Source organism: Sander lucioperca, chromosome 8 (genome assembly GCF_008315115.2).
Source record: "Sander lucioperca isolate FBNREF2018 chromosome 8, SLUC_FBN_1.2, whole genome shotgun sequence".
Classification (NCBI taxonomy): domain Eukaryota; kingdom Metazoa; phylum Chordata; class Actinopteri; order Perciformes; family Percidae; genus Sander; species Sander lucioperca.
Window position 1 is genome coordinate 27,862,777 of NC_050180.1, and position 19,350 is coordinate 27,882,126.

The 19,350-nt window shown below is 40.0% G+C and overlaps 2 protein-coding genes across 6 annotated transcripts in view; one reads left to right on the forward strand and one right to left on the reverse strand.

Moving 5' to 3' along the window:
- The window catches only part of veph1 (ventricular zone expressed PH domain-containing 1), a 102,108-nt gene that overhangs the window by 19,512 nt on the left and 63,246 nt on the right, over positions 1 to 19,350 (forward strand). For all 4 annotated transcript variants that reach the window (XM_036004087.1, XM_031290725.2, XM_036004088.1 and 1 more), the window contains one exon: positions 2,789 to 2,963. In XM_036004087.1, the coding sequence (XP_035859980.1) occupies positions 2,789 to 2,963 (175 nt within the window). The remainder of the gene's footprint in view (positions 1 to 2,788; positions 2,964 to 19,350) is intronic.
- ptx3a (pentraxin 3, long a) overlaps positions 8,043 to 19,350 on the reverse strand; it is a 29,571-nt gene continuing 18,263 nt past the window's right edge. For both annotated transcript variants that reach the window (XM_036004089.1, XM_031290727.2), the window contains 3 exons: positions 17,494 to 17,653; positions 16,373 to 16,812; positions 8,043 to 10,016 (listed from right to left, as the gene is read on the reverse strand). In XM_036004089.1, the coding sequence (XP_035859982.1) occupies positions 9,352 to 10,016; positions 16,373 to 16,812; positions 17,494 to 17,653 (1,265 nt within the window). In that variant the 3' untranslated portion in view covers positions 8,043 to 9,351. The remainder of the gene's footprint in view (positions 10,017 to 16,372; positions 16,813 to 17,493; positions 17,654 to 19,350) is intronic.

Genomic DNA, 19,350 nt, shown 5'->3' on the forward strand with positions numbered 1-19,350 from the left:
TCTGACAGCTCTGACAGCAGCTCCAGGCTCTAATGTCTTAACTAACAGTTATCAGGAAAGCACTTCTCTTTCTTCAATCTGTTTCTTTCTCTGTCTCTTTCAATCTGTTTTCCTCTTGATTTTAGTCTACCTATTTGCCCTGTCTCATTTATTCTTTCTTACATTCTTTTACCCTCTGACTATATTTATCTCTTCTCTGATCTCTTCTCCTCTCTTTGTCTTCCTGTAATTTTGAATCTACAGATGCACAAACACTCCTCTTACCCTTTCGCTGAAACTCCCACAGAGGGGAGCAAAAAGTAAGCAACAGACTGCAGAAAGAAAGGTTTTCATAAGCTCACTGCTTGTGCGCAACACACGCACATGTATATGCCCACAGATTTCTGGCTTATGATGGCATCTACAGTGTTTTTTCTGTAGGGGATCCTGATCTGGACTGTGCTTGATGTGCTTGATGATGCTTAATGTCACTCTCCCTAATAAGATGAAAGAGAGAGAGACTGGACAGATAAATAAATCTGTACATTCATAAGTAACCTGGTGTAAAAATGTACTGTATGTTTAGATTAAAATTAGGGCCGATCCAATGAATGTCATGTCATGTAGATTGATAGATGGATTGATTTCATGGATCGTCCGGACTGAATAACGTCTTTGTGGATGCATTGTTTGCACTGCCATCTAGTGACGGAATAGCGGTGTGACAGAAGTAAAAGACTACAATTTTTCAACTCTCTAAAACAGAGGTCTTCAACGTTTTTTAAACCAAGGACCCCTTAACTGAAGGAGAGACGGAGCAGGGACCCCCTACTACTAATATTGTATAAAATGAAGTTGCATATTAAACTGGGCCTACAATAAAGTGCAGGGCAGCCTAAAGCCTTTGTATATACCTTTTTAGTGCATAGAATACCAAGCTATCAAAATAATAATTGTTGACGTGATTTTATAAATATTTTAATATACATACATATGGCACAGTGAATCCTTAGGATTAACCCGATTACCCATAGGCCAGAAAGCCTATCATCAGTGGGGATTTATATTTGCTAATGTTTTATTCTTGTTATATAATTTTAATTTGAAAAAAGAGGACCCCCCCTAGGGGTCCCGGACCCCCTGTTGAAGATCTCTGCTCTAAAACATCAACAGTGAACATCAGGTTGAAAGGCATTCTTGGTATTCTGAAATAGAAGTAGATAATGAAGGTTAAGTTTGAAAGTGGGTACATGAGGATAAATTATAACTTTGGAGGGGTGCAGTGAACATCGCAGATTAATGATACATCATGAAACAAATCCAAAAGGAGCAAATGCAATTTATGTAATCACTGCTGAGGGTCTTAGAAATCTAAATCTAAATTTTGCCTACTTTCCCTATCAGACCTCTGCAACTTAAAATAGCCTTGAAAGGTGTGTGGGAAGGGGGGTGGGGGGGGCAATCTCGTTTGGCAGTCTCTTTTCCTCCATCTTTTACAGTCAGAAACACGTGCATGTTCAAGCAGACATGGTATCAGCAGTCTGTCCTGTTGAGGGTGCTAGTGCATTTTAAATCCTCACTCATTCTTCCTTATGTAAATGTTCACAGGGACAAACTTCTGCATGTGTTTGCATCCTCAAATACAACACTTCCCTTTATACTTGAATCACAGGGTAAATGTAAGCAATTTAAATGTGTCGTCTTAATCGTTCTGGCACTCATTGTACTGCTTGAGGAAAGTGTACTTGTAGCTAGAGTTGGGTACCTTTCGCATCTGAACCAATACCACTACGATACCGGTACCTGGAATTCGGTTCCCGCTACCCAACGGTACTTTTTTCGGTACTTTCCCTCTGTAATTACAAAAAAATTATTTCAGTTGTAAAAATAATTCCAAACCTATTTACTTAGAACATTATGTTATTTATTTAGAATATTTTACACTGACAGAAATTAAAACAAAAACTAAAATAAAACCCCTCCCTCTCTCCTCCCAAACCCATCCCTACAACCTGTTAAATTGAATAATTATTAATGTCTTACTCACTGTAACTTTTATTCTTGTATTTGTATATTATTCTATTTTAGCCTGTTTTATTTTCATCATGACCGTTTTGCTCTAATTGCTCTTTAATGTTTCATGTAAAGCACTTTGAATTGCCTTGTTGCTGAAAGGTGCTGTAGAAATAAAGTTGCCTTGCCTTGCAACCTCAGCCTGTCAGTCAGTCACCAGGGCATATAAACCACCGTTGTGCCTGCTTGTCTCACAGGAAGTGTAATGTCAACAGCACCGCGACCGCTTTCGGCTCATTAATATCATATCACAGTGAAAGGTGTCTGCGTGAAGTTTTGAAAAACTGTAACCACACTTGAAACCACTTTATCGGCATTACCGTGACTCACTGTGACTTCAACAAAACTGCAGAGCCGACGTAGTTTACTCCGTCCGCACCTCTGCGGGCGCGCGTGTGTGTCGGACCTCTGCTCTCTGTCAACATGCAGAGAGGACAGATAAGCTTGTGCTTACTCTCAGGTACCGAAATTTGGCACCGTTTGATTTTACATGAACCAATACTCGGTAGTACCGACGTGATTCGGTCGGTACCGGTAAAAGTACAGGGTTCGGTACCCAACCCTACTTGTAGCTGCTGTTTTTTGTCTGGATCTTCATTAAGCAGACAAATAGTTACTGTTAATATTAAAATGTGTGTAGCAATGCCCTTAATAAAAGCCCTTGTGTCTCTTTCCTTTCCCTGAACGTATGACAGTTGCTGTCTTCTCAACCTCCTCTCTTCTTTTGTCCCCTCAGAACTACAGTTGTCCTTCGGTCATGGTGCTGGCTGTCCCAGTAGCGGTGCGGTTCCTGCAGAGAGGGAACAGGGAGCTGAGCAGGAACATGTCCAGTTATCTCTCCCTGGCTGCCATCGCCAAGGCTGATCTGCTGGCTGAACACACAGAGGCCATAACGCTCAGTGTCCTGGGAGGTAGGACATGCATACACATTGTCACACACAGAAAAGGATGCTGTATGCACATACTAACAAACATGCACAGAAATGCATCTGGATGAGCATATTTTAATCATTGCGTTGATAGCCCACTAGATGTTGCTGTTAAGAAAGGGTAAAGTAAGTGAGTTTTACCCTTTTCAAGTTCAATGCTATGCATTGCAATTCCTCTCCTCTCCTTAGTTCGCGCTGCCCCAGATAGATACAGATCTTCTTACACACTTTGGGAAATGTGTGTGTGTTGGCGTATGCCTTTTGTAGAGAATATAAAGTGAGGGAGAGTCACAGAAAGAGCTTTGCAGGAAAGCTCAGCTTAAGAATGAACATTAAAATGATTTTCTAACAAGGGCATCATAGGCGTTGTGTTATTTATGAAGTTGTTAATGGTTAATTTGTGGGTTTCGCTTGTAGAAGTAGAACTTATATGCTCTTACTGTGAGGGCTGTTAGCAGACCTGCAACAATGGGATCAGCCGGTTTACTGGAGTAGAAAAATGAATTACTGTTGTAATCTGCAATCGTGGTATAGCAAACCACAGTCTTATCCTATCATGAGCTGCTTTTATAATGATTGCCAGCTCATTGAGGATAATAATGATGGTAAATAACAGCTGCTGCAAATCATCTTTTTCCTGATGGCCCTTTGATGCATCCTGGAAATTCATACGTTGTTATTGTGAGGAGGAAAGGACAACTGATGCTTTGTCTTGTCAGTTTATCTTGTTTCTGTCTCTGTAATACATTACAACATTTTGTTGAACTTGGTTCCATATTTGTCTACTTTATTTTTTGACCAAAACATTAAAAGCAGGTTTGTTGCTTTCATTGATTTGCCACGCTGCTGTGTACATTCTTGTTCCATCTTGTCCACAATTCTTACTTTTTTCATGAGCTGATGCAACTTTTCCGCTTATCCCACATAGATTTTGCAATTCACACAACTAACAGAACGTGTTATGCCAAAGACCAAATATTATGACTCTAGCTACAGTGTGTGAGGAGGCACACGTTCCATCCAGGAGTGTAAGGAGGACTTGACTTGTCCTTAGGCATTGATCTGATCAGTATTTTCTTCAACTTCCCCTCATAGCAGCTAAAGTCAGAGAGGGGAACCGCGCTGACCTCAGGTCAGTGGTTAAAGAAAGCTATTCCCAGAAACCTTTTTTCTGCCCTTTACTCATTTTTTCAACACAGATGCTTTTCAAGCTCATTAGTGTGATATAGGTATCTAAAGGGCCGTAGTTAGCACTGTCTGATGGAGATCTGTTTACCCCTCAGGTCTCACGTGGTGCTGATCACCTTACGCTGCATCAGAGTAGCGCCCACCACAGTGGCTCTCTGCTATCGGATTTATTTGAAGTTTGTACAGGGTTTGGGCTTTGAACGTCAAATAGTTGGAAGACACTTTACACCTTTGGTTCATAAAACTGTGGCTGAAAATAGAGATAGCCTGCCTGTGGTGGATACCCTGCCAATTGGAAAACAGAAAGCAGGTGGTTTTCTAATAGTAGCTATATATGATGCTAAAAAACTAGTTTTTCCTTTTGGGTACTGTGTTTAAAACAAGAGCCTGCATGGCTTAATGTTGAAGTCGGAATTGCATTAAGATGCATATGTTGACTCTAAAGAAACAATCCAGAAAAACAAAGTCATTACGTCAAATTAGCTAAAGCTATTAATTTTATGGGTCATCTTTGTGATTTTCTTTGGAAATATTACTCAATTTAAGGTATACTGTGAAGTTTTTGACAACTAGTGACACTTTGGAGCAATATTTTTACAAGTAGGTTCCTGTTTTGTTTGTATTATGTATGAATATGAGGATGCACATGCAAGCGAGCGAAGAAAGAAATAGAAATATATCTGCATGTTTGTTAGACACAATTTTTGGAGAGAAACACTGAATGTAAAAATGGTTGGTTGCAAGTTTACCTAATTGACAAACTATTACACTCAACTGTGGTAGTTGCTGATATTGTTTGTTCAACCTTTCCAACTTTCTTGTCCTATCTGACTAATGTAATGAGTTGTGCACTTGGTGTTACGCCAAAGTCAAACTCAGTTCATTTGTATGTATGTAGTAATGTAGTCCACATACATAATCAAATTCCTGCTTGTCATCTGCTCGGAGATACAGTCTTTGTTTCAGAACTGTGACCTTGAAATTTCTTTCCAATAGATTTATGACCTCCCCAAAGTGATCACATAATATCACACTTCGGGACACTCGTGTACACTAACACACAGAAACCTGGCCTTGTTTGTGATCTTAGAGAGAATGAGAAATAAAAAAGAGAGAAGAAAGAGAAATACAGGATGAAAGAGGAGGAAAAGATGGGAAAGATAGAAAGGTATATGCAAATACACAGTAAAGCTTCCAGTGGCTGTGATCCAGCTTGATGGGGGTTGATGAACTGATGGTGGGCCTTATTAGAGCTGGAATGAAACATACATACACACACACACACACACACACACACACACACACACACACACACACACACACACACACACACACACACACACACACACACACACACACACACACACACACACACACACACACACACACACACACAGAGTGGAGAGAGGATGAAAGTGAACAAGGCTTGCTTGAGGGCTTTATTAAAGTGAGTTCAGATTTATGTTTCCTTGGGCAGTTTTTAATGCAGCCTAGGCAGTTTAAAATCTTTACCCCCCCACTGCAACCCACTGCTGAGACTCATCTACTGTGCTCTGAACATTTCAACCTCATGTTGCCTCTTTAACAAGCCTCTACTTCTTTCCTCTGAAACCTCAACATAAACACAACACAACATAAACACAAGACTACAAACGCATGCCAAACTGTATGTGCGCACACACACACACACACACACACACACACACACACACACACACACACGTAGCTCGTAGAAGCAATAACAGATGACCTCTCTTTTTCCCAGCAGCCCCTCTGTTTTAGAAAGTAAGCTGATGTAATTGGGTTCGGGTGATGTTGATGATGGGGGTGTGATGAGTTGGTTACACAAGCTAGCAGGATGGATAGACTGTGTGTTTGTGTGTGTGTGTTGTTTATACTTTAATTTTGTTACTAAAGCCTGGGGTCACCACATGCATGTTTTCAGTAATTTTACCAATTTCTGTGTTCTGTGGAAGGCAACGTGTTGGCTAAATTTTGTACTTTGTCGTACTTCTGTAAGTTCAGTGTGTAGCGAGCTTTATGAGAATGTGTGTGCATGTTTACTAGTTACAGGAAGCCTGGGGCAGGATACAGCATGAAGGTTTTATAGCCTGCTACAGTAAGGACTCGGTCATTATCAGATGTCACACACACACACACACACACACACACACACACACACACACACACACACACACACACACACACAGAAACATATGGCATTGCTTTGGCCCCATAAGGATTTTAGAGCCAAGAGTAAAACCTGATCTTAAGGTAACACTGAACTTTTGAATGTGTCATCTGTCAAAGTTAGGCTATATGTCTTTTCTAGCTCCCCTTCTGTGAAACATGGGTAGTTCCTGTACTCTGGCTTGTAAGGTTAAGAAAAGGCAGAACGTTTGGGGTGGGTAGGTTGGGTAGGAGTTGGTGTGAAAGGTGACGGTTCCATTTCGTAACAGCATGTCACGGTTGCAGAAACAGTTGGAGACTATGCAGAGGTTGTAGCTGCAGGAGAAACCTGCTACATTTCACTAATGGACACCTAGCAGGATGTGCCTCAGTAAACTGTAAGCATGTGTGTGAGCTGCAAAACAACTTGCATGTTATTTGTCTGCAGTCGCAGATGTATTTTCAGTGTCATTGTCAGATTATTTTAATCAACAGGAGATTAAATATATTTTATTAAAGGATCTTTATGGCATTATGTCTTGAAATTTATATTGCATGTACAATATCATAATTTCTGTGATTCAAACTTTGCACAAATGCTCTTTTGAGAGTTTGGACTTTTTCCTGTTACATTATTTATGGAGACAAATGTACTGTTCTAATGATTGCCCCAATTTATTATAAATGTAAATCAAAGGCTTATGTAGCAAAAACTATTATTTCTCAATACTAGATGGTAACATGACAAGGGAGAGCTCATGGAGAAAAAAAGTTTCATTTTCCTCTACAGTACATTGTGTTTTCAGATGTTGATGTAATGCATTTCTTTGCCTAACAGTATGTAAAGCACTTTGAATTACCTCTATGTTTGGAAGATGCTCTATACAACAATATCAATCTATATCAACAGACAGTGCTACTGTATGTCACCAGTTAAACTCAACTTGTTCCTGCTGTAAGAACTCATTTAAATGTTAGCCTCCATATATTTTAGATACAGTTGCAGATGTATTGCCAGTGTCAAACGTGCATTTTTTTCTAACATTTCAATATGTGAAATATTGAAGTGCCTTTAAACAAGCAAACATATGGTAGCTCCTTCGCCATCGGTGAGTGGGAGTGTGTGCATGGATAAATGCGAGTCGAAAAGTTCAGTCTATTTTATATATAAGCCATAAGCAGACTTTTAATAGTCAAATTGGTCTTTTAAGTTTCCCCGCAGTGTCCGACTGTGTCCTGCTGCGTCCAACCACGTCCACCCAGGCTGCTGTGCCACACTACACCCCATAACACCCTGCTGTGCCCTACTATGACATGAACTACTACGACTACCATTGTGATCACTGTTTCACTATCTTTATTGTGACTATTATTTCCACCACTCATCACATCCCCAACCGGTGCCGTCAGACACCGCCTACCAAGAGTCTGGGTCTGTCCGAGGTTTCTTCCTAACAAAAAAAAAGGGAGTTTTTCCTTGCCACTGTCGCAATAGCTACTGCTAATGCTTGCTCTTGAGGCAACCACTGTAATAGTTGGGGCTTCGTAAACTACAGAGTGTGGTCTAGACCTACTCTATCTGTAAAGTGTCTCGAGATAACTCTTGTTATGATTTGATACTATAAATAAAATTGAATTGAAAAATTGAATTGAAATTGAATTAAGTTTTGAAATGTCAGAAAAACACTGACACTGCTTAGCGAGCAATATTATAACTTGAAATGTTTATTCATACCTCACACCATTCATCCAGTCATGTTATGCAAAATATATGTATGTACAAAATACATTCAGTTTCACCTTTTCAAAAGAACAACAAAAGCTTTTTACAGTATAATACAAGACAACTTAGTTCATAAAAGATTAGAGTGTGTAAACATTGTCCTCAGTTTCTTTTATCAAATTAAAAGAAAAAACTCAATCTCACAATACAAATATAATAGTTACTCCAATTATTTTATGCAGTATTAAAAAACAAGGCACACATATACAACCCTAAAATTAAATGAAAACTACTGACAAAAAAAACTCATATAAATGTGTACACGTTTGGAAATGTAAGGTCTTAAAAAAGGCTTTAAAAGCTTTCACAAATTCAAGAAAATTATGAGAATGAAATAAGCTGTTTCTAGAGTTGCTAGTTTTGTCCATGCTTGAGATGAAAACACACAGTTTATTTCGTACATTATATGTTGCACTGCACATGGCAACACATTAACACATTAGACTGGTACCTCTGCTTTCAATTGTAATGGGGGTGAATGATAGCCAATCTCTAACTTCTAATAATTGTACCTAAAAGACTGCAAAGGTAGATAACAAAAATATTTTTGTTAAATTAATGTTTAACAGGTTTTGCATTGATAATTGAGTAACTGCACCGGCTATTTCTGTACAAATCTAGATAGAAAGAGAGAAAATGCATCATTACTCTAAAAACTACATCACTACAGTTACAAGATAATCTCTTGTAATTGTCTGTGACCTCTTATTTTCCTCTCCTGCATGGCTGTCTGGTGATTACTCTGTTTACTGGCTCAGAACCCGTTCACATTAACAAAAGACTCTTTGTCTTTTTTGTAGTCTAATTGAGTCTTTGGTAAATGCAGCACTTCTGCTACTATACAATTTTTCTAAGATAAATGTAGATCTGTGTGTGTGTGTGTGTGTGTGCGTGTGTGCGTGTGCGTGTGCGTGTTTTGGCGTCAGTTCAAAGGTTACAAAAATAAACTTCAGTCTCTCACAGCATTGGCTTTCTCTCATTTGCACATGTCCAGTAAAGTTCATTGCAGCATTAATGTTCATGATGATAGCAATGGAGATGATGATGAAACAGTCATGATTATATCATAATAATTAAGACATTTAACTATATGGGCAAAGATAATAAAAACAGTTGCTTCTTTAAGTTGCTCTCTTCAGTTTCAGCATGAAGGCTTATTACGATGTTGCTGATATTCACAATGAGGATTATGATGATGCTAATGCTAATTTTCACCACGAGCAGTATGAATCAGTTGATCAATTGAGCGCCTCCATGTGGCACCATCTCCGTCACTCCCCACGCCACCATGTTCCCCCTCTTCTTGCAGCCCTGGCCTTCCTGCAAAGCCACCTGGGAAATCTCCTCCTCTGACAGCACCCTGTCCCACATGTTCACCCCTGTCATCTTCCCTGCGAACGCCATCTTGGGATCGAACCCTCCCTCAAACCCTGCCACCCCGCTCCCACTGCTTGGAGATGGAGAGCAGCAGCCGTTCCTTTCCTGCCCCAGCTGGAGTGAGCCTCCGTCAGGTAAGACGTGTCCCTCAGCCACTCCGGGTGTGGAGGCCACCTTTTTCCCAGCTGCCCACAGGGACGCCAGGCCCTGCTCAGACGACCAAGCCCCGCACAAGTGGATCCACTCTGATGTGCCCCCTGGGTTCACCACACTCAGTGCCTCCACCAGGTGAGCCTCTCCTCCAATGGTGAAGAGTGCAGAGGTTTGACTGAGCAGCAGCTGGATTTCATATGGGTTGCGGCGGTTTCCGTAGGAGAACAGCACAGTTTTGTTGGAGACGGTGGTCGGCTTCACCCACATGCAGACAGTAAAGGAGGAGACGGAGAGCGGGACATCTGGTATGACGGAGGTGTAGATTCGACGGGAACGCATGGGGAAGAGCAGCGCCATCTCACAACCTAAACAACAAGAAGATGTGATAGTGTTCATTGTGTATTTTTTTCAGTATTGGTGATTTATTCTTTCAAGTCTAATTCTCAATCTTTGTCAATCTTAAACAGTTGCTGGGTATCCTAAAGATATTTGAAACAAAGAAAGCAATGTCTCCTAGTGGTCACAGAAGGTTAAAAGCTATAGTGTGTAGTTTCTGCCACCCCCATAAGGAATTCTAATGACCACAAAACTGTCGGAGCATCCAGATAATACAACCCCTACATGACCGCACACCGCCCCACCCCCCTTCACACAGTTGCTAGTAGCCAAGGAGGACACGGAGGATTAAAAAAACATGATGGACTCTTCAGAAGAGGTCATTATCTTCACTCGAGTTTCTGCGCAGGAAAGTCCCCGGACGACACAATCTTCTGAACATAGCCATACTGAGAAATACAGAGAGAGTTGTGTGGAGCTGATAGTCTCAATTAGCTTTGTAGCACCTCATTTGGCAATGGCTTGAATGTAACAGACATTCATTAATATCAAAAGGTTACGCACTAAAGCTTTAAGGCATTTCGAATGAGCAAACCTGGTTAGGAGACTAACAACAGCAAAGTTTTGAAAAAAGTGCACAAGGTTAGCACTATTAAATTAAAATTACTATTCAGAGATATGGGTCAAATTTAGTGCTAATAATACATTGCTGGTAATTCTACCTTGTCCTGCAGATGTCAAATCAACTTTTATGTATATGTCATCTCAAACACAATATAGGTGATCCAAAGAACTTTACAGAAAAAGTGACAAAGAGCTGATGATGAGCTTAATTAAATTTCTGTGAGTAATTTTTATGTATGTGAAATATATGTGTGTATGTGTGTTTGTTGTGTTATGGTTGTCTAAGCTACTGGATGCCTACAATTTCCCTCGGGATGAATAAAGTGTCTATCTATCTATCCATCTATCCATCCATCCATCAATCCATCCATCAATAATACATTTTAGAGTATGAGCAAACAGTAAGATTTGTTTTTTTAACCATGTCTGGTGTAATAAGAGTGGTTTGCAGGATCACGTATAATAATTTGTAAGTCATTATTATTCAACTAGAGAAAGGTTTGATTCGGCCAACATTTGATGTCCTCAAATGTTGTTGTTTGCATTTTATGTTTGCTCAGTTTTAAAGGGAGATAAAGTTAGTGAGATTTTGAAGGTTTAATTATGATGCTTCCTGGTAGGTGCATATAAATTGAGAAAATAATTAGGCCCAAAATTTAACCCTGGGGTAAAAGATTAATGTTGAGAAAATGAGACTGAATTTGCAATGCAGATTGCTTGAGATTTACACTGTTAAATATGAGGACAACCAATATAAAGCTGGCTAAAAGTATCTAGACTTGTAGTTGGACTGATGCATTGGAAGATCAGACCTTGTGCATTTTATTGGAACACTTTGCTGCATAATATGGATAAATGTCTCTCCACAGACTGGAAATGCTCGTTAAGCCATACGATCCACTCAGTTCACGTTCAGGTGATAAGATCATGAATCATTTGAGGGGTTTTTTGCTCCACCAATGCACACAACCGTATCCATCTCTGGGTCATCTGGTTCATTGGTTTGTTCAGCTTCATTTCACTCTTTTCCCTGTTTTTCTCTCTTTTTAATCATTTGTGTATGTAAACACTCTGCCCACCGACACCCCACACACATACCCACCCCTTTTCTCTCTCTTGGTCTCTCTTGGATACCAAATAATGATGTTGTATTTCTGTCAGGTCTCTGCCACTTAAAAGATAAGGGTGAAAAAAGAACATTTTGAACATGCTGAGTGTGTGTGTGCATCTGTTCTTGATGGTTTCCACCTGGTTCTGATTTCCCAGGGTGCTTTGGTGTGGTTTTTGTGGCGAGTGGCTAATGATTACACCTCCCTCTGCTCTGTATGTAGATTGCAGATTTACATTTCTGGACTATAAAGGTATGTGTGCATTTGTGTGTGTACATGCATTAGATGAGTCATACAGTATAAGATATCCTGATTTTTTTTTATTTGATTCATTCTAGGAAATTAAGTTGTTTTACTGACATGAGTGGTGCCTTTGTGGGACTAAACTTGGTTTACTTACTCACACTTAGTCACTTAATCTCTAAAGTTACATTGTTATTGGTCAATGCTTAATTCAAGGATGGATGGTAAACCTGAGTAGTTTCTCTGCTAACTGAAACCATATGCTGTTGTGCCTTAAATCTGGGAATAATTTGTGTTCACAGTCAGTCCAGCAAGAGTTATGTGTTATGATTAAATTTTAATTAGTGCTGTCAGTTAAACGCGTTATTAACGGCGTTAACGCAAACCCATTTTAACGGCGTCAATTTTTTTATCGCGAGATTAACGTTCTTTTTGGCCTAGCAAACTTTGTAGTTTTTTCACATGCTGTTGCAACAACAAGTAACGTTAGAAAAACTACAACACCACACTGGATCTAGCTAGACCGGAAACAAAACAACAGACACACTTGTTTGGGCTTGCGAGCCGGCCAAAGAGTAGTACATACCTGCAAACTAGTTGCTTTTCGGCGAAAATCGCGGTTTTGAATGGGAAAATGTCATCCACGTGAATCGTAAAGATCCGAAGAGTTTTTATTCACGGGGGGGGGGGGGGGGGGCCGAGACCTGGTGCTAATACGGCACCGGTTATAACGACCGTTATCTACCGGACCGAATAGCAATGCGGATTTCGGTGACTTATTTAGGTGCCACTTAAATGGCTGCGCTTCTCTCTGATGCTCCGAAAACGGACGTTAGATGGAACTGAAACATCGCCGCATGGGACGCTAATCAACACTACACTTAGCAGCAGCTAACGTTAACCTACTGTTAGCTAGCAGCTGGAGTAAACATGGTTAAAATGCTAACAGCTAAACGGTGTAAAGTGTGACTGTATTTCACTGTAGAGGATTCTAACACCAGACTGTAGCTGCCGTTGTCTGAAAAACACAGACTCAGCCTCGCCAGCCTCGTGGTGCATTCAAAGTTATTGTAAAATACCCTTTTCCCATCCAGTGGTTGTTTTCGCCGTTTTCTGCTTTTTATTGTTTTATATTTTTGAACATACAGAACAGACAAATACAATTGAACAAGGTGCTCGTTTTTTATATATATATATATATATATATATATATATATATATATATATATATATATATATAAATCTTTCGGTTCAGACACGGTTTTAAAAGTATCGTTGTATCATGTTGATAAGAGCATTAAAATGAGAAAAAATAATGGGACAAAAAGAAATCAAGGGACATTTAGAATAGAGAAAAATGTGCGATTAATTGCGAGTTAACTATGACATTAATGCGATTAATCGCGATTAAATATTGTAATCATTTGACAACACTACTTTTTATGCATCTATTGGCTTCTGTTGTTATCTTTAAACATCTGGTCAGGTTTAGATTAATGGATGAAGTCCCATTCTGCCTGAGCTGAGAGTTTGAACTAGGGTTTTCTTTTCTTGTGTGATGACTCACCAAAATGTGTTTATAATAAATGTTAAACAAACAGAATTAAAGCCCATGTTGCAGGTTAACCACCACTGTTGATTAATGGGTACATAAAGCGCTCAACATATGTATATCATTGTTAAAAATGTCTCTAAATAGTGTTAAAGGCCAGTTTTTGTCGTTTTTGGTATTAGTGGGTTTTTTAACGCAGTTCGGTGATGACGTCACGTTGGGAAGACGTGCCTCAGCCTAGTACTAGAACTATGGTGACTGACTGCGATGAGGAAGAGGTGTTTTTACTGTCAGTGAATAGCACCGAGTGAAAGTCAAGGTTTTCTTTATATCTAGTGACAGTGATCATGTCGTTAGCTCAGATAAGTACCAGTAAACTTATCTAGATCTAGAAATAGAAGGCATCATGCAAGCTATGGGCTAACTTGCCAGTCCCACCTGTGAAATCCCCCGACGTTGTAAACACATTTTCGATTAGATATCTCACGTTTTGATGGTAGCCTACTAGCTCCAGTAACAACATATTTGCGTAGTGTTTATTTATTACTTGGACGGGGATACTTTTCCGGCTTTTCACAAGTTTATAGACAGCTAGCTAACGCTACGCCGATGTTTTGCTAACGTTAGCGCAACAGCGTTAGCCTAGACAGCTAGGTAAATATTACGACTGCCTTTGGAGTTTCCTATATCTGTGTCCACGTTGTCAACATAAGACATTGGTGATGTTACCCGTGAACCTCCTGCTTCGAGGCATGTATCGAAGAAATGAACCTATTTGGAATGAAGCTTTGTATCGGAGCTTGATTCGTTTTGTGATAATCACGTGACCAGTGACGTCCGAAGCTTCGTTTCACACACACCCACATGACTGCTTCGAAGTTGAATTCAAAGCGGTTCACTGGGTGCGCCTTTGTGGGTTGTTGCAGTAGAAGAGTCAACAGAGTCAGGAAAGTTAGTTAATAGAGAGATTATTATAGCGATTATTATAGCCAGTAGAGAGTTTATAGTAGAGAGTTTATTGCAAGTAAGTTTATAGCGAGTAGAGAGTTTATAAAAGAGAGTTTATAGCAAGTAAAAAGTTGCTCTAGGCTACGTACTCAATATAATCACAGAAATGTGTGTGCAATGTGTTCTTCATTCATTTCCCTCCCAAATTGATGTATTTGTTTACAAACACAACCAAAATCCTAACTTTATTGTTTTGTTTTTTTTGTGGAGAAGGCAATTACATTTTTACTTATGCAAAGTCCCACATAGGCTTAGTTATTTATGTCATTATTTATTTATACATGAATTCATACTAAAAATTTATTCATCTTCGACTCAAAGACATTCATGGATAATATCTGTGAAACAGTTTGTGACACATTGCTATCCTTAACTTCCACCACCAGATGTCCTCATAGAGTTCTGAAGCTTCGAGTATTGAACCTTTTTTCGATACAATTGGATTGAAAGCTTCACTGGTTCAGAAAGCTTCAGTTCGCCATCACTATAAGACATGTGGCGTTAGTGCTTCTTTTGTACCATAATTGTACTGAATGAAACGTTAAGCTTCGTTCCTACGAGATGGGTGGGTTTCACACAAAGCTAACTGGCTATAGTTAGCCTGTACATATGCTAGCGGAATTAGCTAACGTTGCGTAGCCAGCCAGCAACTTTGGCAGTAGTTTCAGCGAGCTAACCACGACAGCTAACACAGCCACGTGTCTCCATTTCAAACATCACTGCAGGTTGACTGCTTTTAGCAGCAGAGGTTGATTGTGGGCGACAATACTGTCGTGGTTAGCTCGCCGAAACTACTGCCGATTGCCGAAGATGCTGGCTGCCTACGCAACGTTACCTAATTCCGCTAGCATACGTACAAGCTAACTATAGCCAGTTATCTTCATGTGTAACGTAACAAAAACACACCCATCTCGTAGGAGCAAAGCTTAACATTTTATTCAATAAAATTATGGTACAAAAGGAGCACTAACGCCACATGTCTTATGTTGACAACGTGGATGCAGATATAGGAAACTCCGAAGGCAGTCATAATATTTACCTAGCAGTCTAGCCTAATGCTGTTGCGCTAACGTTAGCAAACGTCGGCGTAGCTAGCTATCTAAACTTGTGAAAAGCCGAACAGCATCCCCGTCCAAGCTGTGTTTCACTTTCCCTCCAATATTATTATACACATAATAAAGACACATGGACTCGGTCAAGACCAAAAGCCATATTTTGCAAGACCAGTGGCACAAACCGAGACCATAGCCAGTGAACCGAGACGGGGTTTTCGCGCTTTTTCTTATATATATGTCAATAGGCTTTCGTCTGTCGTCTCCCCAACGTGACATAATGCAATGCATTGTGGGGGAAAAGAGTATCATTGCAAACCTCTGTAAAATAGTACTACTTTTTCGTATTTTATTCCGTTTTGTGATATCCATTGTATTTGATGTTGTTGGGTAACAGTTTAAATGTTTACCAACAAGCAAATTGCGCAAATTCGTTAGAAAATAAACCCTGCAAGATGGGCTTTAAGAGGCACTAAGTTTAGGGAAAAGGATAGTTTGCTACTTGAGGAGGACATGTCTGGAGACATAATAGACAGACTATGTGGTAAAGGTTTGGGACGAACACAAGCTGCATGATTAGTTGTTGGACGTTCAGAAGCAAGGCCTGACGGGGGGGGGAGGGGGGGTCTCATTCTCTTAAATTTTTTTAGCGTGACCTGAATGTTTCAATGCAGAAAAAAAACACTGAAGGTGGAAGGTTGTTTCGGTGAGACTGTTGAGAAACATGAAGACATACAAAGCAGCAGGTAATGACAGACACAGAGCACAGATTGCTGATGGTCAGATGGATATCTCACCTGCGGGTAGGTATCTTTGCCTTGATGACCTCAGTACCTCCCCCAGTTCCACCCTCGTCTCTTGCAGCGCAGCCAGCACCCCATCTAAAGCCACCTCTTGTGATGTGACCTCTTGCTCCCGGAGCTGTACCCCTCCACCTTCTGGAAGCTGGGATCCTGCCTTTGTATTCATGCTCATCCCAGCTCCTGGGCTGCTGAAGCAGCTGGTCTCCAGCTTGGTGAGTCGGGAAGTTTGTGTTTGTGCTGCGGAGAGGAGCTGCTGCAGCATCGCCTCCAGGTGTTTAGAATTCCCAACAGAATTCCCAGCAGCAGCAAAAGTCTGCTCTCTAGATTTGAGGCGCTCCAGGGTTTCTCTGACGCGGCCCTCCAACTGCAAGGCCATCCTTCTTCCTGCTGTCTCCACTGCAACCCCACAGGAGCCACCATACTGCGCTACAAACCTGAGCAAAAGGACCAATATCAAAGATTTGAACCTTTTCAACTGAGTCAACAGTTTTTCAACCCTAAGCAACCAACTTTAGCACCAGAATCTCTCCAGAAACCAATCTTGGTTCCCAATTCCCTCATAAAACCATTGACATTTAAAGGAACAGGATACATTTGGGATACTGGTCTTAAGTTGAGCTGAAATGATTTGTCGAGTACTCAATTAGGCGATTGAAATAATTAGCAAAGGTTTGATAATCAATTAATCGTTCAACTAATTTTTTAAGGAAAAAAGACAAAATAATCACTTGTTCCAGCCTCTCAAATATTCATATTTGCTAGTTTTCTTTGTCTTCTATAATGGTAAAATAAATACATTTGTATAGACCAAATAATTAATCGATTGATCAAGAAAAAAATTGGGAAATTATTTGAATAATGAAAACAATTATTAGTTGCAGCACTAGTACCTCTGTGGAAGGATTTGCACTTAAAGGTTGTATACTTTGATCACCAGTGTAGTAAACCTCGGAATTACGGGTTAAGGTAGCTGATTATTAAGTTTCATTTGAGTTTCAGTCCTAACCTCTTAATTTACCTTTTTTAGCTTAATTTATGCAACTACCATGAAAACTCATTTCATCTCATTTGAGACCGTAATTGCTGTGATCTCTGATCAGCTTTGTCCAACCAACCTGAGCATTTCTCCACGCAGTGACCCCATCTCCACCTTAATAATGTCATCTGCATACTGAAGCAACATGTTCTCTCTCATCTGACTGTTCTCCAGCATCGAGAAGATTTTGTCCCATTTGGTCAGGTCTGGAGAGTTGCAGGGGGCTGGACTCGGTGTGGCTGGATAAAGGGATGGTAAAAAGAGGGAGAGAAAAAAGTTATCCAACATAAGATGAACAACTGCGCCCCTCAACACCCCCTGTCTCCTATAAAGTAAAAGAATATTGATAGTGCAACATGAAAAATATTAACTCCAAGCTTTATTCTCTTTGGAACTAAAATTTCCATAATGGTTTGGGAAACACAACTAGGTTACAACTTTAAAGCCTGTATTTATTTACATTTTGGCAAATGGGCACCATTAAAAGTATACCTAAATAGTTAATACCTGTTTGCAATGTACCCTAGATTACTTTAATTCTGAAGAAAACATGATGATTCTCAGGCAAGTTGTGGAGTTACTGTATAAGGAGTGTCTTTTTTCTATAATTCATACGCAAACTTATTCATGTTTATTTGCAATGGACATAGGAGATAATGATATACTCAGAGTGACCTGTAAGTCACACGCATATCTATCTGTGTTCAAATTTGACTGCATCAACTGGGTTTTTAAAGTACCTAATTGCCTTTTACCACACAAAGTATCTGTGCGTCATGTCTCTCCTTCCCCCCCCCCCCCCCTTTTCACAGTTTTTCCACAAATTTTCAGAAATTAAACTCCTTAAGCACTCCTCTGTAATCGTGTTTATATTCTGCTCTTTGAAAACGAGGGCAGTGGAAAAGTGAATTTGTTAGCAGAGTATAAAAAGGTTTAACTAGCTCAGTGTTATATAACAGATGGTAGGGCAGGTGTGGCTTTAGAGAGAGCAAGCAGGAAATAGCTTTTATCAGATGTGCTGCATTTAACATACTATGATTTCTCCAGTGTTGACAGGAACTTCGGGGCCATAATTGTAAGGAGAAAGACAGAAATATAGATAGTTGAACAGCAGAAAAAATGAAGAGTAAAGGGGAGACAAAAGAGGAAGTGAGGTTGTTAGGGGAGAGATAAGAACGTGAGAAAGAAACAGGACAATTGACTCATAAACCACTTTGCTTTTCCGGCAAAATACATCAGGCTTCCTGCGCGATTGAGGAGAAAGAAGGAAGGAAAAGAACGTTTATTTTACACAGAAAAAGAAAGAAAATAGCTGCTGAGAGTCGGGGAGAGATAAAGCACAGCAAGGGGAGCGAGAATATGTGTCAGTGTTCTGATGTTCTGATTAACGTTTGAGCGTCTCAAATATCTGTTTATACCTGCAGACATATTTTAGAAAGGCATTATCACAGGACTACAGGATTTGTTTTGGCTGCCTGTCCCCACAGTTCAAAGTAAATTAGACAGAAGGTTCATGCACTCTGCTCCCTCTGACTTACCAAACTAAAAGTGCAGGTCCGTCAGAGGTTTATAAAGGATTCTGATGGATCTCGGAGTGAGAGTATATGTAACCTTGGACGTGAGCTTGGATCCTTGAGTCTTTTGGTACTTTTAAACTACTGAGTTTGAAGGCTTGTAAAGTCAATAGTCCTACTGCACTTACTTGTTATTTTGAATTGATTACTACTTATTTTAAAGAGAGATCATCACTCTTTAGTTTTATTTTTTACATGTATTTCTACTGTTCTTTAAAGGTCCAATGTGTAGGAATTTTTCCCATCTAGCGATGAGATCATATATCGCAATCAGCTCTCTCGCACCACGCAGTTCAAAGTACGTATTACAGCTACGGTAGCCTTCACGCTTCAAAAAGTCGGTCTCTTGCTCTTTTCAATAT